The 24606-nt window shown below is 55.2% G+C and overlaps 1 protein-coding gene across 1 annotated transcript; it reads right to left on the bottom strand.

Annotated features, from left to right (window-relative positions):
• Window positions 1-1635: 1635 nt before the first annotated feature.
• NPC1L1 (NPC1 like intracellular cholesterol transporter 1) lies at window positions 1636-20580 on the bottom strand. The gene is made up of 20 exons (XM_044246998.1): window positions 20533-20580; window positions 18781-18903; window positions 15680-17208; window positions 13803-13903; window positions 13246-13418; window positions 12948-13076; window positions 12559-12741; window positions 12010-12124; window positions 11773-11900; window positions 11238-11375; window positions 10978-11067; window positions 5288-5478; window positions 4986-5110; window positions 4388-4514; window positions 4254-4309; window positions 3381-3531; window positions 3023-3254; window positions 2822-2935; window positions 2580-2742; window positions 1636-2136 (listed from the first exon to the last, which is right to left on the bottom strand). The coding sequence occupies exons 1-20, from the start codon at window positions 20578-20580 to the stop codon at window positions 1949-1951; spliced, it is 4104 nt and encodes a 1367-aa protein (XP_044102933.1). The 3' UTR covers window positions 1636-1948.
• Between the last annotated feature and the right edge of the window lie 4026 nt (window positions 20581-24606).

Below are 24606 nucleotides of genomic sequence, written 5' to 3'. Positions count from 1 at the left end.
TTCCTGTTGGGAAGAATTCCAAATAATTTATGTAAGTACTCTGCTCTCCAGGGCATGGAACATAACACCCCTCTCCCTGAGTGTAGGCTGTGCACAGCGACTTCCCTCCAAATAGCACTGTATAACCAGACTGGACGGGGGAAGGGTAACTGTACTGAGATGCCTGACAGACACAACCTTGGCCAGGCGACGAGAGTCAATGCCAGCAGTGGGAAGTCACAGGGATACCAGGCACCCTTCATATGATCTGCTGAGAAGGGCACTCCACTTCTGTGGTCTCACAGCCAAAGACCTGTAACTTCAGTCTAATTAGGAGAAAAACTCCAGACAAGCCCCATTTGAGGGACATTCTACCAAACTCCTGACCAGTGCTCCTTAACTGTCAAGGTCATCACAAACAAGGAAAGTCTGACAAACTGTCACAGCCAAGAGCGTAAGTAGATATAACAAGTAAATGTCATGTGCTGTCCTGCATGGGATCCTGGGGCAGAAAGAGGGACACCAGGTAGACTTAGCCGTTATTAATACTGGTTTATGAATTGTGCACTGATAAAGGTACTATGCTAGTATGATATATTAATCAGGCAAAATGGGTGAGAGGCCTATAGGAACTCTCTCTACTATCTTTGCAATTTTTCTGTAAATCGAAAACTATTTTACAAATGTTAAGTTTGTGGGGTGCCTGGGTGGCCCAGTGGGTTAAGCCTCTGCCTTCAGCTCAGGTCATGATCTCAGGGTCGTGGGATCGAGCCCTGCATTGGGTTCTCTGCTCGGCGGGGAGCCTGCTTCCTCCTCTCTCTCTCTCTCTCTGCCTGCCTCTCTGCCTACTTGTGATCTCTCTCAAAGAAATAAATTAAATATTTTTTAAATGATAATCATCCGTAATCCTACCCTTCCCCCCAACCAAGAGCAAGTGGGATGTGCTGCATTGGTGTGGGTCTGGGGAGGGAGGCTCCCTTATCCGCTGCTGGTGGGAGTGTGAAGAGAGCAGCCGCTCTGGGCACGTTTCATCTGTACCCGGTCCTTAGCTCCGCAACACCACCTCCAGGTAACCCTCCTGTGTATGCACAAAGAGACGTACAAATCCATGCTCAGCCTCATAGAGGTTCCTGCTCTGTACCTGAAATCCCACCGGTGCAATGAATTTCAGGATTTAGGTTTCTAGAAAAGTAACATGATGCTCACCTTGCCTTAGGTATTACCCCGCACCAGGGCCTGTGGCTATACACAGTGGAACCAGGCTCGCTGTGTGCCCAATACCTGACCACGCCCATCAAGGACACCAAAGGGTATAACACCCCATTCGTGAAGAGTATAAATAGACACACTAGACATACCTTGTCTGGTCAGTTTTTGTGACCAAATGAGTTTGCCCCAAACTTACAAAAGAGGAGGAAGATAAACTAGATTTCCAGAGATTTGGGGATTTGGGAATTCTGCATAAGCGATTATGGAGCTGGAGTGGAAAAGTAATCAGGAGCAATGTGCCAGCAAGGGGACGGGAGGAAACCACTGGTTACACAAGGGAACCCAGTGGGGCCACTGCCACGAGGACTCGGCAGGTCTGCACGGCCCCAGTGAATAGATCTAACTTGTGTAGCCTGGGAAACTCGCGAAAGCAGACGTCAAGCATGATTCCATTTACGAAACATTTTTAAACCTGAGATAATACTATACATTGTTTACATATAGACACATGGAATTAAAGTTTCAAAACTTGCACGAAGAAGACACACGCCAAGTTCGAGGGACAGGAACAGGTCACACCCACGCTGCCACATGCCACCTTCTGTGCTTCTGTGTAATCATGTCCTTACCAGTCTGACCTGATGTCCAAAGGAGATCCCACTACAGGCACCCCCGTGGGAACAGCCTCTCCCAGATCTGAGTGGGAGGACCTGCCAGGGACCCCTATCAGGAAACCCGCATGGCCCTGGGATCATCAGAACTAGTGTCCACTGCGGGGCAGAGAGCTGTGAAGGCCACTCTTGGAGGAATGTTCGAAGCCGTAGTTGACGTAGGTACTGCTGGAGGTGGATGTCGGGCCTGGGTGGCTCGGGCAGGATGCCATCCTGACCCTGGTGGCCTCTTCCATCTGCTTCTGCTCCAGCACTAGACCTGCGTTGACGTCAGGCCCTGCAGGGAACAGCCACAGAGGACCACGGTCAGGGGGGCCATGTGCTGAGCAGGAGGCTCCTCGCTGCCCTGAGTAGGTCAACGGGAGGAGGAACAGCTTTTCTCTTAGCAAGCAGGCCTTGCTGGGTACAGCCACAGGACGTTCCAGGAAGAAAGGACACAGGGGTGCACAGGGAGGCTGGGATGTGCTCTGCGAGATAGAGCGATAGGACTGGTGGGGTCGACTGCGTGGGAGAGGACCTGCTGGGCTGGGAGTCTGAGTGCGGGGTGGGGGAGGCCCCATTCGGTGCAGGGGGTGGTGCTGATGTGTGGGCGGGGCCCTGCTGGGAGGGAACGACGGGGCGGGGGCGGGGCCGCGGGGTGGGCGGGGTCCTGCTGGGCTGGGACTGCAGGGGCGGCGGAGAGGGAGGGCCTGCCCTGCGCGCAGGCGCCTGGGTGCTCACCCAGGTAGCTGAGGACCACTGGCAGCAAGACCAGGCCGTGCAGCAGGCCCAGCACAGTGATGAGGAGGTTGAGGCGGAAGAAGAAGATCTGGATGAGCTGCGCCTTCGCCAGGCCCAGCACGAGGATGCCAGGCAGGTTGGTCATGGCCACGCCAGCGAACACCTGGGGGTCACAGGCAGGCGTGAGGCCAAGCAGGCGGTGGGGGGCGGAGGGGGCAATGGGAGGCGGTGGGCCCACTCACAGCGCTGCCCATGAAGACGGTGGCCTCCTTGGCCCTTTCCAGCCGGGTGGGCCGGGTGCTGACTGCAAAGGCGCGGGTAATGTGGGACACGAACTCCACGGAGATGCCCACTGCCTAGGGGCAGAGAGGGGCGTTAGGCGAGCAAGGGCCAGGGCGCAGGGTCTCCGGAAGGCAGCGGAGGGTCGGGTGAGGGCGGGTTACCGTGACCAGGTTGATAAGGGACACAGCATTGTAGCTGATGCCCCACAGGGCCATGAAGCCCACGGTGTCCACGAGGATCATGACAATGGAGAATAAGTTAAGGAGTCCCGAACGAAGGTCCATGCCCAGCAGCAGGCAGCAGACGATGAAGGTGGGCAGCAGGCAGATGGCGAGCATGAAGAGGCCCTCGGGGACCACGTTCAGGTACTGCTCGTAGAACACGTTGGTGATCCTGCAGGCGGCAGGGCGCTGTCACCGCTGGGGCGCGTGGCTTCCTGCGTGGGCCACGTCCACCCCTTGCCACCCCCTTACCCTCGCCGCCCCCGTCCCCCACCTCCCCCTCCCCTCCCAGCCTCACGTGTAGGGGAAGACCTCGAAGGCCGGGTCGGTGCCGGGCACCTGCCGCAGGTAGGCAGTGATGTTGGCTGCCAGTGCGCGCGATGCCCTCAGAGCCTCCGTGTAATCCTGCGAGTTCCGTAGCGGCTTGTGGTAGGCCATAAACCTCGAGGCTGCGCCCGAAGGGGACAGGGGGCAGAGGCAAGGTCAGAACCCGCTGCAGGTGCCCTCAGACCCTGGGGCACATCCGGGCGCAATCAGGGTTCGGAGGCCACCACAGTGGAACATTCTTCCATAGTGAGCAAGGGGCCCAGCCTTTGGGTTTCCAACCGCAGCCCTGCAGTGTCAGTCCTACCCCCCAGGGAGCCCCAGGCCCAGCCTGCCTCTGCCCAGTGCACCCTAAAGACGCCTCCCAGATATACCCATATGCTGTGCTCTAGGGCTTCAAAACATGCCTTGGGTTTTTCAGACTAAGTCAATTACTTTTCTAGCATGCATCCTTCCAGAGGGAAGATCCGGAAGGGGAGACAGAAAGGCGGGAGCCGTTCCGTTGACAGGGTGAGGGCAGGCGGTGCAATGGTCATCCGTTTAGCCCGCTGCCCACATCGGCGGTCGTTTGTGCATGTGAGTGAGGGGTGTGGCTGACCCCCCAGCGCTTGAGGAGTCCCAGAATGTCCCGCTGACTGAGGATTTGGGGGAGGGGAGGGGGAACAAGGCACACAGGGGTGAAGTCAGAGAATGGGGACCACGGCCTCTGAGGACAGGGCCAGTGGAAGGCTCCCCAGGAAGGAGGAAGGGGAGACCATCCCAGATCAAGAGGCTCTTCCCAGGGGCTTGCGGTGACCCCCCAGGGCCACTGCTTCTGGCCGTCCCCACCAAGTGAGGCCAGGCTTACCTAAAATCTGGCCGTCTTGTCCCAAATGTACAGAGGTGTTATATGCAGCCAGTCCCCTGCAAGGCCAGAGCAAGGGCTTCATCAGGGACCTGGCCACCCTCGAGGGCCAGCTGTGCTCCCCACCCTAGGCTTACCCTTTGGGACATTTGATGTTCGGGGGATCGCTCAGGAACCAGGGAAGGTACTTCTGGAACTGCTCCTCCGAGGGCCTCACAGGGCCAAGCGTCAGGCTAATGCAGTTCTTCAAGCAGGCCAGGGAGTCTGCAAAGATGGGGGGACTCTGGGCAGCGGCCCCCCAGCCCGGGACGGGCGGCCCCCCATTCCCTTGCAGGTCCCCGGGCACTGCTGCCACCGAAACACACAACACGCGTGTAACAGGTGTACTCTGGCAGAGGAGGGGCTCCCCTCTCAGTCACGGAAGCTGCCTGCAAGTCTAGCAGGTGGGAGAGCCAAGCAGGGGGCCAAGAAATGACCCCCCACGGCCTCCCCTCTCCGCCGACAGAGGAGACTCCTCTGAGGCCAAGGCCGAATGCTAGGTGCGGCTCTCCCTCCCACCCGCATGACCGCAGCCTGGGGTGCGCTCACCCCCGCACATGCCCCAAGCCCGTACCCCCATCCTGACTGATCCTGCGAGAGCGCGGGAGGGGTGAAGAGGGCCTAGCCATGCTCCTTCCCTTGCCGCAGCTTCCCAAGTGCTGGAAGGCCGGGTGCCCCCAGAGACCCCATACTCACTGACTGTTGAGGGGCAGAATTCGCCTTTATTAGGGCCGTAGATGTAGAGGCGGCAGCAGGAGGACGGGGTCAGCCAGTCAATGAAGTCATCCACCCAGGAGGAGGCGGGGATGGCCAGGTACGACCTGAGGGCCAGGAGAGAGGAGGCTGGGTGGGGGCAGGACCCGGTGGGCGGGCAGTGAGTCCTTCCTGCAGTGCCCCCCTCCCCCGCAGGCACGGGGCAGCGGGAGGACAGCTGCGTGGGGTCAAGGAGTCCGCAAGCGGGGCGGGGGGCACAGACAGGGCTCGGCAGGGGCACTCACTCCTCGGGGAACTCGGTGGCATATTGTATCTTCTGGGTTAAGGAATAGCTGTCACATCCTGCGCTAGAGCAAATGGCGTTCATACCCGCCTCGCTGGAGAAGTTGTAGCCCCCTGTGGTGACAAAGTAGACTGGGGCCCCCACCTCGAAGTAGCGGTTCAGGCTGAAGAAGTAGTCCAGCAGGTATGAGTCCTGGAACAGAAGGTAGTCCCGGGGCTGGGGCCTGACTCTCCTGCAGGGGCTCACGGAGGCAAGTGCACACTCACGGAAGCACATACACATGGAGGCACATATAGAGGTACATACACACTCACAGACACACATATACACACACTCATGAGATACATATTCACGGAGGTACATACACGGTCAGAGAGGCACACACTCACAGAAGACATGCAAGAGGTACATCCTAACAGATACATGTGAGAGGTACCCGCACAGACGCCCACGCCCACACAGACCCGCGCCCACAGAAGTACACTCTCAGTCACCTCACAGAGGGGTTTGGTCGGAACTGTACCCACAGAGTACACACTCAAAGGCAGTCACATCCCTGCGTGATCACAGGGACACACACAGAGCACACCCACGTAGGTGTAAGCACAGAAGCGCGCGTGAGCACACTCTGACACACCCACGTTCAGGTCCTGCCACCCCTTCCCATTATCTCTTTTCTACCACAGCAACAGTCTAATGAGTTGCTCTGTGACCGGAGCCCACACGTGTGTGCACCTGTGAACGTCTGCCTGCACACCTGCAAGGCCGTGTGTCAGGCAGCTACCTGATCTATTCCCTTCCCCTGAGTGGTGTCAGAGAAGATGGCATAGAAGGTACCAGGCATCTGTCCCCTGACCTGGGCAGCCCTGCGCGGGCAACACCTGTCTGATAGAGCTTGGCACTCTGGGGTCTGCAAAGGGCTCACAGCACCCTGGAGGAGGCCCGGAAGCTGAATCATGATCCATGGCAGAGGCCTTTAGCTCTCAGCATGGTAGTGGCCAGCCGGCCACGTGCAGGCACTTTGCACACAGCTTGCGGGGTCCAGTGTGGGACACGAAGACCCCGGCCCCCAAAGATCACGTATTTGCATTCTGACCACTGGCCACTGCTCTGACCTCAGTGGTGCAGAGTCAGGCTGCTGCTGCCAGCTCCTCTTCTCGAGCTGGCGCGATTGTCGAGGTGTCTAAGTGACTAGTTACGGGTTTATTAAGTTGCCTCTTCATGTTTTCCCTTTTCCCCCTTTTGGCAGCCAGACATATAAAGAATGGGACATTCAAAGGTAATCACAAATACAAGTGAAGTCACCACACATTACCCGGGCAAGGCTTGGGCTCAGAAAATACCTGATAAGACTTTAATTTTACAGCTCAGGCTAATCTCCAGAACAGGGACACCGGCAACAATCACATTTTTTTAAAGCAAACCCCCAGGGAATGGGGAGAATCTGATCTTTAGAGTTAGCATACGGTAAGACTCAACTGTCCATTTCTCAACAACCGTCACAGACACACAATCAATCAGAGAAGTATGGCCCATACCTAGGAACCAGCACTCATTAACAGGTGATCTCGAGAAAGACCAGATGGTGGATGCACCAGACAAACACTTCAAACTCCTGTCTTAGGGATGCTCAGAGAGCAGCCGGACAAAGCCAGGAGAAACAAGTGTGAGCACACGGGAGCACTTAACCAACAGAAAACATGAAATAGAACCCAGAAAGGAATTTCTGAGCTGGAAAGTATGAGGATTACATGAAAAATCCTGGTCATAGATTATATGATCTTATGTACATGAAACTCTAAAATTCCACTCCAAACCCCTTTTATTTTTTTTTAAGATTTTATTTATTTATTCGACAGAGAGCGATCACAAGTAGGCAGAGAGGCAGGCAGAGAGAGAGAGAGAGAGAGGAGGAAGCAGGCTCCCTGCTGAGCAAAGAGCCCGATGCGGGACTCGATCCCAGGACTCTGAGATCATGACCTGAGCCGGAGGCAGCGGCCTAACCCACTGAGCCACCCAGGCGCCCTCCAAACCCCTTTTAAATAAATCCAGCAAGGTTGCAAGTTACAAGATTGACACACACACCAAAAAAAAAAATCAGTCACATCTCTGTACACGAGCACTCACTAGCCCAAACAGAACTAGGGAAAGCCTAATTTTAATAGCATGAAAAGGATAAAGTACTTAGGAATTAATGGTCACATAAGGGGTGAATGGCTACACGCTGACAGCCACACAGCATCACTGAAAGGAACTAAAGGACACACCAGTGGGAAGATATCTGCGTCTGTGGGCTGGAAAACTGACTATTGTTCAAGCCACTAGAGAGTCTCCACATTCAGTGCAATTGGTCCAGAACCCAATAACCTTTCTTGCAGAAACAGAAAAATCCACCCTAAAATTCACAAGGGACTCCAAATAGCACAGACAATCTTTAAAAGAACAAAGTTGGAGGACTCAGGGCGCCTGGGTGGCTCAGTCAGTTGGGAGTCCGACTCTTGATTTTGGCCCAGGTCGTGGAATCCAGCCCTCCTTAGGCTCCACACTCAATGGGCAGTCTGCGTGGGATTCTCTCTTCCTCTGCCCCTCCCCATGCTTGCTCACTCTCCCTCAATAAATAAATCTTTAAAAACAATGTTGGAGTGCTCACATCTCCTGGTTTCAAAACTTGCCACAATAATACAGTAATCAGGGGCGCCTGGGTGGCTCAGTGGGTTAAAGCCTCTGCCTTCACCTTGGGTCATGGTCCCAGGGTTCTGGGATCGAGCCCCGCATTGGGCTCTCTGTTCAGCGGGGAGCCTGCTTCCTCCTCTCTCTCTGCCTGCTTCTCTGCCTACTTGTGAACTCTGTCTGTCAAATGAATAAATAAAGTCTTTTAAAAAAATACAGTAATCAAATCAGTGAGGTGTTGGCATGGAGAAAAACACACAGACCAACCGAATGGAGGAGCAAGCCCAGACACAAACCTTGGCATATATGGTGACATGGAATTTGACAAAGGAGTGAAGGCCATTCAGTGGGGAAAAGGAGTCTCTTCAGCAGATGGTTCTGGGACAATGGGGCATCCACACACAAAAGAATGAAGTTGGACCTTCAAAAATATACACAACTATAGCAGCCATGTCCACAAGTGCCAAAATGTCCATTGACAGATGAAAGGATAAAGAAGATGTGGTCTATACACACAGTGGAGTATTACTGAGCCATCAAAAAGAAATCCTACCACGTGCAATGACATGGATGGAACTAGAGGTATTATGCTAAATGAAATAAGTCAGAGAAAGATGATTACCATATGATCTGACTCCTGGATTATAAGATACAAAACAGGATCACAGGGGAAGGGAGGGAAGAATAAAACAAGATGAGATCAGAGAAGGGGGCAAACCATAAGAGACTCTTAACTCTAGGAAACAGACTGGGGGTTGCTGGAGAGGAGGTGGGTGGGGGGAAGTGGTAACAGTGATGGGCCTTAAGGAGGGCATGTGATGTGATGAGCACACGGTGTCATATGTGACTGATGAATCACTCACCTCTACCTCTGAAACTAGTAATACACTGCATGTTAACCAAATTTAGCTTAAATTTAAAAAAATAATATATACGTTATATATATATATACATATAATTACATATAATTTTGGTTATATGCTATTAAACAATTATCAAAATACCTGTATCTCTTTATAAATTTTATACAAAGATTTATACTCTTTCTAATGTGTTATCTCTTTTATATAAGGACATTTTCTTCTGTGATTAGCTTTTAATAATGTAAAACTTGCTTTGATTTCTGTGTGCCTCATCCTAGTCAGATAATGAAGTGACTATGCAATCTATAAGAAAAATAATTATATAAGGAAGTGTTTGTGACATAGGTATGATAATTTTTTACATTAATAAAGTAATCACAATAAAAAATTATTCACAACTTTGGGGCATCTAAGTGACTTGGTCAGTTGAGCGTCTGACTCTTGACCTCAGCTCAGGTCTTGATCTCGGAGTTGTGAGTTCAAGTCCCATATTGGGTTCCACACTGGGTATGGAGCATACTTAAAAAAAAAAAAAAAGAAAAAATATATATAACTATGTACAAAAATTAACTCAAAATGGATCCAACAGGGGCGCCTGGGTGGCTCAGTGGGTTAAGCCTCTGCCTTCGGCTCAGGTCATGATCTCAGAGTCCTGGGATCGAGTCCCGCATCGGGCTCTCTGCTCAGCGGGGAGCCTGCTTCCCTCTCTCTCTCTCTGCCTGCCTCTCTGCCTACTTGTGATTTCTCTCTGTCAAATAAATAAATAAAAAATGGATCCAACACTTAAGAGTTGAATTTTTAATACCCTTAGCAGAAACATAGGAGAAAGGCTTCAAGATCCTGGATTTGGTGACTATTGCTTGAATGACACCAAAAGCCCAGTGAACAAACAGAAAAATAGGCAAATTGTACTTTATGAAAATGAAAAACTTTTTTAAGGTTTTATTTTTAAGTCATTGCTGTACCCAGCATGGGGCCTGAACTCACGACCCTGAGATCAAGAGTCACAGTCTCCTCCAACTGATCCAACCAGGCACCACGACAATTAAAAACTTTCATTCAGGGCACCTGGGTGGCTCAGTGGGTTAAGCCTCTGCCTTTGGCTCAGGTCATGGTCTCAGGGTCCTGGGATCAAGCCCCACATCAGGCTCTCTGCTCAGCAGGGAGCCTGCTTCCCCCACTCTCTCTCTGCCTGCCTCCCTGCCTACTTGTGATCTCTCTCTCTGTCAAATAAATAAATAAAATCTTAAAAAAAAAAAACCTTTCATTCATCAGAGGACACTACAAATAGAGTAGAAAGGCAACAGATATGAATAAAGGAAACATCTGCAAACCATGTATCTGATAAGGGATTCTACCCAGAATATCTAGAGAATTCCCCAAATTCAACAAAGAAACAAAACAACAAAAAAAAGGAAGTTGTTTCAAAAATGGGCAAAACACTTGAACAGACATTTCTCCAAAGAAGACACACAAATGGCCAATGAGCACATGAAAAGGTGTCCAGCATCACTGATCATCAAGGAAAGCAGATCAAAACCTCACTGAGATACCCCTTTACACCAGTCAGGATGGCTGCCATCAAAGCAGAAAAAGAAAAAAGCCAGAAACAGCAAGTGTTGGCATGGACGTCAAGACCTTTTGGCCCTGGAGCACCATGGCGGGGGTGTAAAACAGAACAGCTGCGTGGGAAACAGTATGGCGGTCCTCAACCAATTAAAATTAGGATTATCATCCGATCCAGCAGTCCCACCTATGGGAACACATCCAGAAGAATGGGAAGCCCGTTCTGGAAGACACAGCTCTGCATGCTTGTTCATAGCAGCCTCAGTCCTACCTGCTCGAACATGGAAGGAACCCGTGTCATAGCAGACACATGATGGATAAACAAAATGTGGTGTGTGTGTGTGCGCGTGAAAATCCCCAGCTTGGAAGAGGAAGGAGCCCTCGACCCGCTCCCACGCGGCTGACCCTGGAGGACACCATGCTGAGTGGAAGGAGCCGTGCACAGAAGGACACGCTGTAGGGTCCTGGCTCCGGGAGGTGCTGGGAGGCGTCCAACCCACGCTGACTCAGCACCACCTGCCAAGCCCCTGCCCCCAGCCCTGTCCCTGACTCTCCTGAACCCCAGGGGAGTGAGGCCACCAAGCAGGCTCACCTTGGGCAGGGCCAGCTCCTGATCCAGCCCCACGCTGATGTGGCACATGAAGTAGAGCCCCACTCCAAACAGGCCCGTGAACAGCAGCAGCTGGGGAGAGGGGGAATATTCTGGACCTGGGCGGACGTGAATCCCAGCCATCCAGGACATGAGCCCCAGCGGGCCAGGGCAAGCCATCAACCCCTCCATGGGCCGCAGGACCAGGCGCCAGGCTGAGCAGACCCACCCGTCCCCCCTGCCTCACCTCCCGACCCACTCACCACGACTCCGCGCATGACCCGGTGCAGCAGCAGTGGGACATAGAACTTGCGAAAGAACCAGAGCAGGAGCCCCTCACTTTGGTCAGGTGGGGGCAGCTTCGGGGCGCCCATGCAGCAGCAGACATCCAACCGGGAAGCCTGGAAAGAGGCAGACCCTTGGGATGGTCCCAAAACAGCCCCCAGAACTGCCTCCCTCCTGTGGAAGTGCCTCCCCAGGGGACGTCCCAGAGTGCTTTGTTGTTTGTTTTTCTGTCTTGATTAAACACCTCTAAACTTTGCACTGTCGCAGAAACGCTAGCTCCCTCATCTCATTTACGTTTTTTTACTCGACCTTTTGTACTTTGCAGGTTTGATTGTATTCCCCTAAACCACCTTTTCTCTGGGGCCCTGGGGGCTTCATGCCCACACAGCGCAGCACCTGTCCCTGCACCCAGCCCCTCTCTCTGAGCCTGCTCTGTGAAGGCATGAGGCTCCCCCACCCCCATCCCTGCAGAGATGAGCCCGGGCAGGTCCCTGGGTCCTGCACCACCCCTACCTCCTGCCTCCTGCTGTCCAGAGAAAGCAGGGCCACAAAGGCAGACACCTGGAGCAGGAAGTCGAGAACGATCGCAAAGCCGGAAGTCAGGGCGAAGGTTCTCACAGCTGGCATGGGGGTCAGGGCCCCTGGAAGGTGCAGGGGTGAGTCTCAGGGCATGGTGTCTGCTCAGAGGAGCGCAGGGAAGGGGGCTGCCCACCCCCAGTGCCCCCAGCCCCCCTGGCCGCCCAGGCTCACCGAGAAAGAAGCAGATGGCCTCAGACAGGCTGCAAAGCAGCATACTGGGGGCCACTCTGCCCAGCGCGCGGCCAATGTGGGCCTCTCGCCGCTCCTCGGGCCTCCGAGGCAACCTCTGCATGGGGACATCAGGGCCAGTGTCCAGAGCCAGCCATGGGCAGGGAGCTGGCCTGTCTGTGCCCGCGGTCTGCCCGTCAGGAGCAGAGCCCACCAATGCTCTCTGCCTCGACCTCTTCTTAGGGTCTGGCCCAGACACATGCTTGGCGCACTTCGGGACTCGTTCCAGCATGCCCCTGGGTCCCTCAACGTCCGCCCACAGGAAAAGCAGATCAACTAGCACTGCCCATCCGTGGCATGCCATGGGGGAGGCTGTGTGGTGCCACGTGATGCCCCACAGAGGGCATGGCGGCCCGAGGGAGAGTAAGTGCAGGGGACACATGCATCACAAAGATGACACGGAACCGTCTGTGGTCTATGTGCCCGTGTCTGCCCACGCACGAACAGAGTCGGCCTGGCCCCGGGGGCTGCAGGAGCCCCCCGCCCTCTCACCTGGTACTCCAGAACGAAGATGAAGATATTGTCGGCCCCCACGGCCAGCACCAGGAAAGGCACCACCTGAAGGATCACCAGGGAGGAGGGCACCCCCAAGTAGGAGAAGAAGCCCATGGCCGCTGTGACTGCTCCCAGCACCACCGCCACCCCGCCCAGGCCCAGCGTCACCTTGGAGTCCACCTGCAAGGGAATCAGGCTTAGCTCTGGGCTGCCTCGCGTCGCAGGGTGTTCTAAGGGTCAGCTCTGCGTCTGCTCCGGGGGCCTGTCCGAGAGCAGCGCACCTCCAAGAAGCGTTACCCCTTGGGGAGCCCCTGTGGGGAAGGTTTCAGATATCCTGACAAGCCAAGCCACCCCACCTTGCCCTCCCACCTGCCCCAAAGTCTCACCAGCACTCGGCGCCAGCTGGAGTAGCTGCCCAGGGCCAGGGAGATGTACAAGAAGATGACGATGTAGCTGACCCCAAAGATGGGCAGGTCCTGGGCCGTGGTGCGGTTGATCTCGTCCTCCAGGGAGCGCTGTGGACACACCCCGTCAGCCCCGCTGACCCAGGGGCTCCCGGAGCCCCAGCAGGGCTGTGGTCCGTCCTCCCAGATGAGCAAGCCCAGGGCTGCTCAGGAGAGGAGGAACCCACCTGAGCCCCGTCCCGGGTCCCCTCCCCACAGAGCCAGGGACCCCGAAACCTACCTCCGCCATGAATGTGACCTGGAACCTGCCAGCTGTCTGCCGCTGGAAGGCTTTCATCTCCTGTAAGAAGGCTGCCTCCCAGAGCTTAACATGGGCCAGCCGGGGGTCCTCAGGTTCATAGTTGTTGAGGGAGAAGGTCATGATCAGGGCCTCCGCCTCAGAGTAGTCCTTCCCTGGGATGCAAAATGCTCAGCTACCCTCCTTCCTCACCTCTGCTCCCCTCCTCACCCAGCCTCCTCTCCCCCACGCCAGCCCATCCCTGTCTCCCCTCCCCTCTCCAGCATCACACCTACTCTCCTCCCTATCCAAGTCATGGTCTAACCCCTCCACCCGACCTCCCTCTTTCAGTCAAGGGCCAGATCTGGGAACCCAGGCACAGACCAGAGGACCTGAGCGAGCAGGGGAAAGCTGAAGGAGGTGGCAGGTCCACGGTCCCCTCCAGCCCCTGCTAGGACCGGCTACCCCCAAGCAGCAAGAGCCCATCACTATTCTCTCCCAGCACTGCCCCTGCCCCATATGGCCCCCTCGCTGGCCTCCCCCAGGGCCACCTGGCTTACCTTTGTAGCCTCCCACGGCAAGGAAGGGGAAGACCGGACCTCCATAGTCAGCCATGCAGCTCAGGGCCAGGGCTGTGCCGTCCTTGAAGGTGAGTGGGGCACTGGGGGCAGAAGGAAGGACCTTTCCTGGCCCTGTGCCTATTGCCAGGCCTGGTGCCAGCCCCAGGCTGCCAGCACCGGCACCTGACCCCATGGTCAGAACCGTTTCTCCCAGTAAGATTTCATGCGACCCAACCCACAGTGGACCCTCTCCCTGCACAGCTGCCCAAGGATCTGGGCTAAAAGCTGCACCCAGACAAGGTGGGTGGGCCTCACACACACAGCTCCCTGGGGGAAACCAGGAATTCGCCCCTGGGGTCAGCACAAGTAGCTGCATGGGCCTCGCACCGCTCAGCCTCCTCCCTCGCCAGCCTGGAGCCCTCCAGGCCCGAGTTCAGATCCTTCTTTCTGCGGACAGGTGAGCAGCCCGGGGCCTCGGGCACGTCTCTACTGAGCCTTCCTGCAAACACATCCTGGGCATGGGGATGAAGTGTTCTTTGTGAGTACGTCCGTCACCAGCTGTACTGGGCATGCTGGCTGCCTGGGACCTGGAGAGGCTCACGACACCCCTGGGCCTCTTTTCCCATCTCTGGAACAGGCATCATCAGCCACCGGAGAGCTGTCGTGAGCTTCCGAAATCAAAATCAAGCCAGTGTGAGCTTTGGACCCAGGGCCAGAGCTTCCTCCCCAGCCCGCCAGCCAGGGCCAAGCACAGACTCTGGGAAGCGGCTCAGAGCATAGGCTTCCCCGAGGGGCAGGGCCCTGGGTCTCCCACCCCTAATCCAGTGGTTCTCAGTGTGGCGTCAGGGCCCAGGGTCTGCAAGGCCAGAACTATTCTTATAACCACTAAGATGCTGTTTGCCTTCCCCCTCATTTGACAATTTAAGGGGTACAGACAGTTCACCAACACAGGTTCAGGCTCCGTATTGCAACCGACAGCTAAGACAAACCCCTGTTGACTCCGGTGCAGTAGCAAAGCTAATCCCAAGCCCGTGGAAGGCTGTTGCAGCCTCCCTCCCTTGTCTGGTGCATACGGGTGAGGCCGCGCATTCTCACTGGGCTCCGGACCAGGGCCCGACTGGACTCTATCTAGCGAGACGCTGTGCCACCTCTGTGGACTTGCGATGGGCTCGGTACTGTTGTTTGTAAAGAACTAACACAGATGTTTTCTTTTCTGTTCTGCTTTCTCATGTGGGAGAGGTCGGGGGACCTGGGTCTCTCCAGATGCTGGGGACCTCTGTCCACTGCAGCCTCAGACAGCCTCAGCCACTGCCTGCCCACATGCTGCCCTCCGGGCTGGGGTGGCCTGGGAGCCTTCGCTCCCAGCCCCAAGGCCTAGAAGCCTCCTTAGCTTCCTGGTTTGCCCTGTGGCAGAGAGGAGGCAGCTGGGACTGAGCACCAGAAGCGCCAGGCTGTGTGGCCGTCTCCTGCCCAGGGGACACCCAGCCCAGGAGTGCAGAACCTGAGCTGAGCCCCAGCCCCTGCCCTGGCCCAAGGGCACCTTGCTGGGGACCCTGCTGGCCTCCGGGGCCTGTGCAGAAGCCCATGCACGTGTGGGGCCGTCACATCACTCTATAACACACAAAGAAGGACGTGCGAGGATGCCACTGCTCTGTCCGAGTGGAGTGGAAGTCGGGAGGCCCAAATGGCCCCATGCAAATCTGCAATAGCCAGTGAGAGCCCACGGAGAGAGAGGGCCCTGGGGGGAGACATGGAGAGAAAGGGGGTGGTCTGGGTCTAGATCTGAGACCCAGACATAGAGCCACCTGGGAGCCCAGTGGCTGCAAGGCCCCGGCACGCACAGCAGCCCCAGCTGGGGCGGGCTGTGGGGGACTCACTTGACGCAGTAGAGGAAGTGGTCCCTCCAGTCCACCTGGGAGGTCTGCCCCGTGAGTGTCTGGTTGGCCGTGAGCAGCAGGTGCGAGCGATTGCTCTGGAAGTACTGCAGGAGGCTGTTGACGCAGCAGTCGGAGAGACTGGCATTGTGCGGGTTGAGGGGCGCGAAGCAGACGTCCCGCAGTGAGATGTTGCGCTTCTCGTTGGGCGACCACACCTGCAGGTTGCGCAGCCTCTCCTGCAGCTCTAGCAGCTCCAGCAGGACGTCTAAGGCCAGGATCCCACTGAAGTTCTTGGGCCCGAGCAGCAGGGAGTCGTAGTGGTAGCTGGGCTGCCCGGGGGCCGTCAGGATCACCTGGTTGGTCCGGAAGAAGGGGCCGAAATGCTGGTCGTGGAAGGCCTTCTCTCGGCGGGCTTGGCTGCTGGGGGCCGACCACAGCTCCACGGGGTCCGTGGTCAGCTGCACAAAGGCTAGGCCCCCCGACAAGGCCACCACCACGGCAATGGACAGGAGGAGGACAGTCAGCGGCCACGAGGCCACCCACGTGCCCCAGGCCTGGAAGCACCGGCTGAGGACAGTGTGGGTGGAGAGGCTGAGTCTGTCGGACAGGCTTGTGCCTGCTTTGGGGTCCGGTGTCTTGTGCTGGCGGCGGGACATGGCCAGGCGGGTCGCCACCAGGAAGGTGGTGAGCAGGACAAATGCGGAGCAGAGGAGGATGACGAGGACCAGCCCGCCCGCCATCCGGCCCAGGTAGAAGGTGGCGTCCAGGGCCTGGGGCCGGGTGATGACGGGGCAGGATGCGGCGCAGTCCTGGCAGGAGCAGGCGGCCGTGCCGTTGCCCTGGGACACATTGCAGGGCTGGACCTCCCCATTCAGAGGCTGTATCCCACTGCCGGGGTCCTGGCCAGGCTCCAGCAGGTGGAAGGTGATGTCCAGGGGAGCCAGGCCATTCCCCGTGTCCCCCTGGAAGTTGAGCCAGCGCTGAGCGGTGCAGAGGGCGGAGCCGTACACGCCGCACATGGCGCCCACCGCCAGCGTGGCGGCCGCAGGGATGCGCACCCGGCTGCATGAGTCGTAGGTCCGCTGCGCGAAGTCGTGCTGGTAGAAAGCCTCGTAGGCCACCACGGCCGGGGCCCGGCCACCCCCACCCCCCGCCACGCGGGTCACATTGATGAAGAGGCTCTGGTCGGGGCTACAGGTGTTGTGACAGTGCAGGTTCACGAAGTTGTCGGAGCAGGCGGGGCAGCGGGTGAGCAGGGCCTTGGTGACCGCCAGGCTGGCCTCGAGGGACACGAGCTGCTTGGAGGAGCAGCAGGCGTACGTGGAGTTGGGCCCCGCGTAGAGGCGGGGGCAGATGCGCCGGAGGAGGGTCAGGTGGTCGCCGGTGACGAGCACGGCCCGCGTGTTGGACAGGCAGGACACATTGGACAGCGGGGCCAGGCCCCCGGACAGCTCCGGGTTCCTCCCACACTCATCGTAGAAAGCGCAGTAGCCGGGCTCGTGGATGGGCGTGTGCGGCTTGCCCTGGGCCTACAGGCAGGGCGAGGTCAGCACGGCCCCCTGCCGGGCAGCACCTCAGGAGGCTGACGGGCAGCGGGGGCCGAAGGACCCGGAGCAGGGGCAGGCGTGGGGGGCACTCCTGGGAGACCTAGGGAGAGGTAGGGCCCCTCCCACAGTGTCTGGAGGACACCTCTGCAAGGCCACAGTGGTGGGGTCTCTGGAGAGGGAGGTGGCCGGACAGACCTGCATTTCACAAGGTCACAGTGGAGGGCAAGGGGACAGGTGGGGAGAATGGGGTGGTCTGGGGGACCCCCGGAGGCTGCCGCGTAGTCCCGCTGGGACACAGTGGCCTCTGACAGGTCGGGGGCTGAGACCAAGTGGCCTTGCCCTCGAGGCATGGTTGCTTCAAAGGTGGCTGCCGTCTGCCTGAGCCGCGGCCCGTACCCAGAGGCCCGGGGCCCCTCTTGGAGATTCTTGGGGCCCAGAGCCTTCGCCCATCCACCCAGATGTGCGAGTGACAGAGAAACTTGAGGCAAGCACCCCGGAACTACCCGGCCTCCAGATGCTAAATCCTCGTCAGGTGATTCTCCCACAGCACCCCGGGATGGGAGCCTCCCTCAACCCTCTGCTCCCACCTCAGGACAGGACGTCCATGGGAGGTGGGAGGCGCTCCGCCACCCCGGTCCCCAGGACCCCCACCTGCACCCCTCCCAGGGCTGCCTGGGATCCCTCATCCATCCAGGCCCTCCTCACTGTGGCCACGCAGCCGCCAGCACAGTACTCCCCCAGGGCGGCGGTGGCAGAGTGGCTATGGCCGCCCACACCCAGACTCACCAAGTGCAGGAGCAGCGCCCACAGCAGCCAGCCCCTCGGGCCAGCCTCTGCCATCCCAGCACGGGAAGGGGTCCCAGGGCAGTGGGGCTAGGCCACGGGGACAGCCGGGGACAGCCAAGGGCTGGCTCTTGGAGACTCACAGTGCTTGTCGAGGTAGCTCATGTACTGAAACTCGGGGTACACAGTGAGGCGGGCTCTCCGTCAGGGACAGCCTGGCCTGACTTGGCCAGGACCAATGGGGCTGAGCCCCACACCTCCCTCGGCTCCCCGCTGGTTAATGATCCACTTCTCCTCCCTCCTGCCCTTGTCCCCGTCTCTCCATAAGCCTCCCAGTGAGGTGCTGGGGTCTCCCCTGGGCCCACTTTCCAAAGCAAGAGAAGGCCATCCGAACCCCACTCAACACTCGCCCCCGGCCTGTCCAGCCTCAGCGCCCCCCTCTACCCAGCCCCCTCTTGAGACCAAGCCAGCTGGGGCTGGGACACACCCTTGCACTGTCAGCCTTAGCAACAGTTGTTAATTAATATTAACAACCTGATAACAGAGGGGACAGTTAGGGGTGGAGTGACCAGTGACAAATGTCCTCCTCTGGGCGGAGAGGGAAGATCGGCTCCCCTGACGGCACACAGAGTTCCCAGATGCGAAAGCCCAGGCCCTCCTCTGCCTGCCCCCCTCCGTCCCATCCCGGCCAGGCCAGGCCTGTCCCCGCCATCCCTGGAGGGGCAGTGTCACCGCGAGCCCCACGCAAACAGCGCAGGTGCATGGACTCACCTTCTGCTCCCTCCCTCGGGCTCTCCCTATCACCAGCGGTCCAGACCTTGGCCCCCGCGCGGAGGCTGGGCTGATAAGGAAGCCTGTGCGAGCACCTTTTGCGTGGCCGCCCACCCCAGGCAGCTGCAGGAAGAAGCCTGCTATCTCTAACCTCCCGCGGCTCAAGGACCCTGGTCTGACTCAGAGGAGCCACCCCAGCCGTGCCGGGAAGACAGAAGCCGAGGGGGGCTCAGGCCCACCCTGAGTCAGCTCTGAGTCACCTCGCGTAGAGAGGAGTCAAGGGCCCGGCCATCCGTGTGCAGCAGCTGTGGAGCCTCCAGGCCCCCCTCAGGGCTTCTGTCCCTGTTCCTGGATCTTCCCCCCAGAAGCAAAGCCTGAGACGGGGATGTTACTGCACACAGTTTATCACAGGTGACCCAGATGGCCCCAGCAGGGGCGCAGGGATGAGCCAGGGAGTGGAAGGAAGCCTGCGTGGTCTCCGGGGTCTCAGCTGACACACGCCCAGTCCAGAGCAGAAGACGGACGTGCTCCCCACAATCCATGCGCGCCCAGGCTGTGTCCCACAGAGCGACAGATCCAGCTCCTGGGCCGGTGCCTGCGTGTGTCATATCATGCCTTAGTATTCGGTTCGTGACTTTGTGCCCAACTGTTAGCTCCTCCATCTCGCACTGATTCAGACCGAGATCCTGGAGATCAGATTAGGGGGCCAAAAGGCGCCAAGCTTCTGTCCTGCGTGCCGGGCCCACGGGCGCTTCCCTGGGCTAATCTGGAGCGCGGTGATTAGCAGATCGCCTGGGCACTGGCGGGGGAAGGGCTCAAACGGCCGAAACCCCAGTGCCGAAATGCTTTCCGCTGACACCAGCGATACCCAAGCGCCCCAGGCAGCAGCCTCGCCGTCACCGCGTGCCATCTCTGCTGTCAGGCCGGACGCCTCCTTTCCCAGTTTCCTTTCAGACAAGGGACATGGGGTCATGGGCCCGCTCTGGGCCAGAGAGGGGTGAGTGGGAGCGGGTCTCCCGGCTCAGAAGACGGCGCAGGGGAGAAGCCTGCTGGGGTCCAGCTGGCGGATGCTGGACAGCGCACCCCAGGCCTTCGGAGAGTCCGCGGTCTGGGCTGAGATGTGGGGGTCATGCTGCAGCACTCGGCCAGCCTGGCACGACCCTGGGCTGGGTGTGCGGGTGACGCTCTGACCAGCCCAGGTGCGCTGTGGGGACTCCCTGGGCGGCCGGCCTGGAGGGGGAGATGTAGGGTCTTGGCACCTCGGGGCAGCCTTCATCTTCTCTGTTGTCAGAGCCCCAGTGCTGTGTGCAGGACTGTGTCTGCCATGCGGGGGAGAGACGCTTCTCTGCCCTCCCTGCCTCCTTTGCAGCAGGCCGTGGTCCTGTGGTCCTGTTCTGGCCAGTGTGAAGACTTTTTTTCTCATGTGTCATTTTTTTGGAGTGGTCCCCTGTTTGCAGGAGATCCCACCTGCCCCACCACGGGCCTCAGCCCATTACTAACTGCGTGCGTTAGTGGGGTACCTTTGCTGCTGTCTATGACCCAGGACGGACAGGTTACTATTAAGGCGAGTCCACAGTTTACGTTGGGGCTCACCCTTGGGGAGCTGTGGGATTTTACATCGTACAGAACAGTCTCTCTGCCTAAAACTCCCGCACTCCTCCTTTACCCATCCTGCCTTCCCAAAGCCCCGACCACCACAGCTCTTCGTGCAGACGTTTGTTGGCGAGGCAAAACACACACCACAAAACTCACCGTGTCCACCGTCTGAAATTCAATACCTGCACACTGTGGTGCCGACATCACCACCGTCCCTTTTGTAAATAGGAGCTCTGTGCCTGCTAAACCCCACCTCCCCGGCCCCCCGAGACCCTCGCTCTGCTTTCTGTCTGCACGATTCTGTGCACTCCAAGTGCCTCACGTAAGTGCAACCAGACTGTCCTTGTCTTTCCTGTGACTGGCGTATTGCACGGAACGGAAGGTCCCCACGCTTCATGCCCACTGGAGCGGGTGTCAGCAATTCTTTTTCTAAGGCTGAATGCTGTGCCATGGTGTGGACAGACCAGGGGCTGCTGAAGGATGCCCGGGGCTTCCACTGTTGGTTACTGTGAATAATGTCATGACCATGGGTGTGCTGCTTGCCTCCCAGACCCTGTTGCAAATCTTTGGGGTATGTATCTAGCCATGGAATTGCCAGACCACTAGGCAACTTTATTTTTAACTTTCCGAGGAGCTAGCCTATGGTATCCCACAGTGACTGCAGCCTTCCACACTCCCACTTTTTCACACCCTCTGCATGGGGTTTGCCACTGTTTCAACAGCAGCAGTCCTGAAGTCCTCATCTGCAGATCCCTGGAGAAGGGTCTCTCCGAGATCCGTGTCTAGTCTGCAGTCAGACGGGGTGTCTTGTTTGGTTGTTTCTTGTTGCATATTTGATGCTTTATCAGAGATGTGGTTTGCAAATATTTTCTCCCGTTCTGTAGGTTGCCTTTTTACGTGGTTGACAGCAACCTTCGAGGCACCAAATTTTTAAATTTTCACCGTATCAGATTTGCCAATTTGCTAACGGTGCCTTTGAAGTCATAGCCAATGACTCACTGATAAATCCCATGTCACGAAGCTTTTGTCCTGGTTTCTTCTAAGAGTTTATACTCTAAACTCTCCCTTTTTAAAAGGGGGTCCCATGCCCAATGTGGGGCTTGAACTCATGATCCTAGATTGAGAGGGGCATTCTCCACTGATGGATCCAGGCAGGCACCCCCACAATCTATGACCCAGTTTGAGGTCATTTTTGTATATGGTGTTAATAAGGGCCCAACTTCATTATTTCACACAATGGATATTCACTTTTCCAAACATTTCATGAAAAGACTGTCCTCTCTCCATTGAAAGGTCTTGGCACGTTTCTCAAAACTCATTCCACCATATATGCAAGGGTTTGCTTAGGAGCTGTTCATTTGGTGCCATCCCATTTGTCCATATGACTGTCTTACGCCAGCACCACTGTGTTCATTACTGTATATTTTTAGAGAGGGAGAGAGTGGGGAGAGGGGCAGAGGGAGAGAGAGAATCTTAAGCAGATTCCACACCCAGCACTGAGCCCATCATGGGGCTCTATCTCAAGACCCTGAGATCATGACCAGAGCCAAAATCTAGAGTCGGATGCTTCACGGACTGACCCCTGATGACTCTATATTTGTGTTAAGTTTTGAACTCAGGAAATGTGATGTCTTCCAACTTCATCTCTTTTCAAGATTTTTTTTTTAATCTATTTGAGGTCCCTTGAAATTCCAATACGAAATTCCAATATGATAGATTTTTCCATTTCTGCAAAAAATGACATTGAGATTTTGATAAGGATAGCATTAAATCAGTAGCTTGCTTTGGATAACAATATCAACTATTCCAACCTGTCCACGAATACAGGATTCTATTCTGTATACATCTCCTTTAGTCTCTTTCAGCAATGTTTTCTCATTATTGGTCTAGAGAACTTTCACTTCCCCCGTGAATGTAATTCCTAAGGATTTTACTCAGTTTGATGCTATTGCAAATGGAATTTTCCCCTCAGTTTCCAGAACAGTTTGTTCATTGTTCTTGTATAGAAATGCAACTGATTTTTCTGTGTAGACTTTGAAACTTTGCTGAATACCTTGTCTATTTGTTCTAACAGGTGTTTTTGTGAAGTCTTGAGGCTTTTTTACATATAAGACCATATTGTCTGCAAACAGAGATCATTTTACTTTTTCCTTTACAAGTTGGATGCCTTGTATTTCCTCTTCTCCCCTAACTGATCTGGCTGGGATTCCCTGTAGTATGCCGGGTGGGTTGTGATTTGGGCATACTTGTCTCATTCTTGATCTTAGAGGAAAATCTCTCCATCTTGCATTGTGGGTAGGATGTGTGCTGTGGCTTGGTCATAGACGACTTTTATTATGTCGAGACATTCTTTCTACTCATAGTCTTTTGAGTGTTTTTATCATGAAAGTATGTTGGATTTTGTCATATGCTTTTTCTCCATCAATTGAGATGATGTAAATGAGAAATTTATTGGGCTTTCCCCGATGTGGCGTAACACACCGAAATCATACTTAGTCATGGTGTTTAATCCTGCCAATATGCTCTAAACTCTGCTCACTAGAATTTTGTTGACTTTTGCATCAATATTCACAAGGGATATTAGTCTGTCATTTCCTCTCTTGAATGGTTTCTTTGTCTCGCTTTGGCATCGGGAATGATGGCCTTTTCAAATAAGTTAAAAGCGTTCCCACCTCTTAATTTTTTAAAAAAGATTTTATTTATTAATTTGACAGAGAGAGAGAGAGACAAGCAGGGGGAGCAGCAGAGGGAGAGGGAGAAGTAGCAGGATGTGGTCAGAGAAGACAAAGCATATGGTATCTACCTTTTCAAATGTTGGGATTTAAAAAAAAAAAATGTTGGGATTTAATTTGGGGCTCAACCCCAGGATCCCGGGACCATGACCTGAGCTGAAGACAGATGCTTCACCCACTGAAACCCCCAGGCGCCCCCATCCTTTTTGTTTTTTAAATGTCACTGAACTATACACTTTATTTATTTTTAAAGATTTTATTTATTTATTTGACAGAGATCACAAGTAGGCAGAGAGGCAGGCAGAGAGAGAGGGGGAAGCAGGGTCCCTGCTGAGCAGAGCACCTGATGCAGGGCTCGATCCCAGGACCCTGAGATCATGACCTGAGCCGAAAGCAGAGGCTTAACCCACTGAGCCCCCCAGTTGCCCCCATCATTTTCAATTTTTAGGGCAAGTTTGAGGAGAATGGGCGCTAGTGGCTCTTCATATGTTTGGTAGAAGTCACTCCCGAAGTCATCGGGACCAGTGTTCCCCTTTGTTGGCGCCGTTTCTGATTGTTTCAATCCCCTCACTCGTGTAGCTCTGTTTGGGTTGTCTGTTCTCTCCTGATTTGGTCTTGACAGGTTTTGTTGCTAGGAGTTTGTTCATTTTATCTGGGTTATTCAATTGCTTGTCACACAACTGTCCACTGTGTTCTCTTACAAAAGTCTAGTAATTTTCCCCACTTTCATTTATGATTTAGGCATTGGAGGCCCCTCTCTTCTTTTTTCTTAGTCAACCTAGCTACAGGTTTGTCAATTTTGTTGATCTTTTCAAAGAACCAACTTTAGGGTTCATTATTTTCTAGACTGTTTTCCTTCTCTCAATTCCATTGATCTCTGCTCTCATCTTTAGTATTTCCTTCCCCCTACTATCTTTGGGTTTAGTCTGTTCCTCTTTTCTAGTTCCTTAAGCTGTAAAGTTAGGATGATGATTTCCGATCTTTTTTTTTTTTTAACGTAAACATTTATGGTTACAAATTTCCGCCTTAGTAACTGCTTTCATTGCATACCCTAGGTTTTGGTGTGCTGTGTTTTCATTTATCTTAAAGTATTTTCTTCTTCTCCTTCTTCTTCTTCTTTTTTGAGAGGGAGGACAGAGGTGCAGAGGGAGAAGGAGAGAGAGAATCTCAAACAGAGTTCCCACTAAGCACAGAGCCTGGCATGGGGCTCAATCCCATGACCACAGTCATGACCCGAGCCAAAATCAAGAGTTAGATGCTTAACTGACTCACCCAGGTGACCAAGGCTTTGAGTATTTTCTGATTTTGTGATTTGGTCCTGGGGCCCTTGTTTGTTTGTGAGTGTGAGGGATGGTCTCCACAAGTTTGAATTTTCCAGTTTTCCTTCTGTTTCTGATTTCTATCTTTACTCAGATGTGGTCAGAGAAAATATATCACATGATAGTTACCTTTTTAAAGATTTTATTATTATTATTATTTATTTGACAGAGATCACAAG

The sequence above is a fragment of the Neovison vison genome, chromosome 4 (assembly GCF_020171115.1).
Source record: "Neovison vison isolate M4711 chromosome 4, ASM_NN_V1, whole genome shotgun sequence".
NCBI lineage: Eukaryota > Metazoa > Chordata > Mammalia > Carnivora > Mustelidae > Neogale > Neogale vison.
The sequence above is the reverse complement of the archived record's forward strand: the minus strand, read 5'-3'. Positions and strand labels throughout refer to the sequence as shown.

Excerpts from the sequence above, each read along its gene's own strand:
- NPC1L1 (XM_044246998.1), bottom strand. The coding sequence starts at position 20,580 with ATGTCGGCACCACAGTGTGCAGGTATTGAATTTCAGACGGTGGACACG. Across the intron at positions 13,419-13,802 it reads TGCCGTGGGAGGCTACAAAG|GGAAGGACTACTCTGAGGCG; the intron begins GTAAGCCAGGTG and ends TTTGCATCCCAG. Across the intron at positions 12,125-12,558 it reads TCTTCGTTCTGGAGTACCAG|AGGTTGCCTCGGAGGCCCGA; the intron begins GTGAGAGGGCGG and ends GTCCCCATGCAG.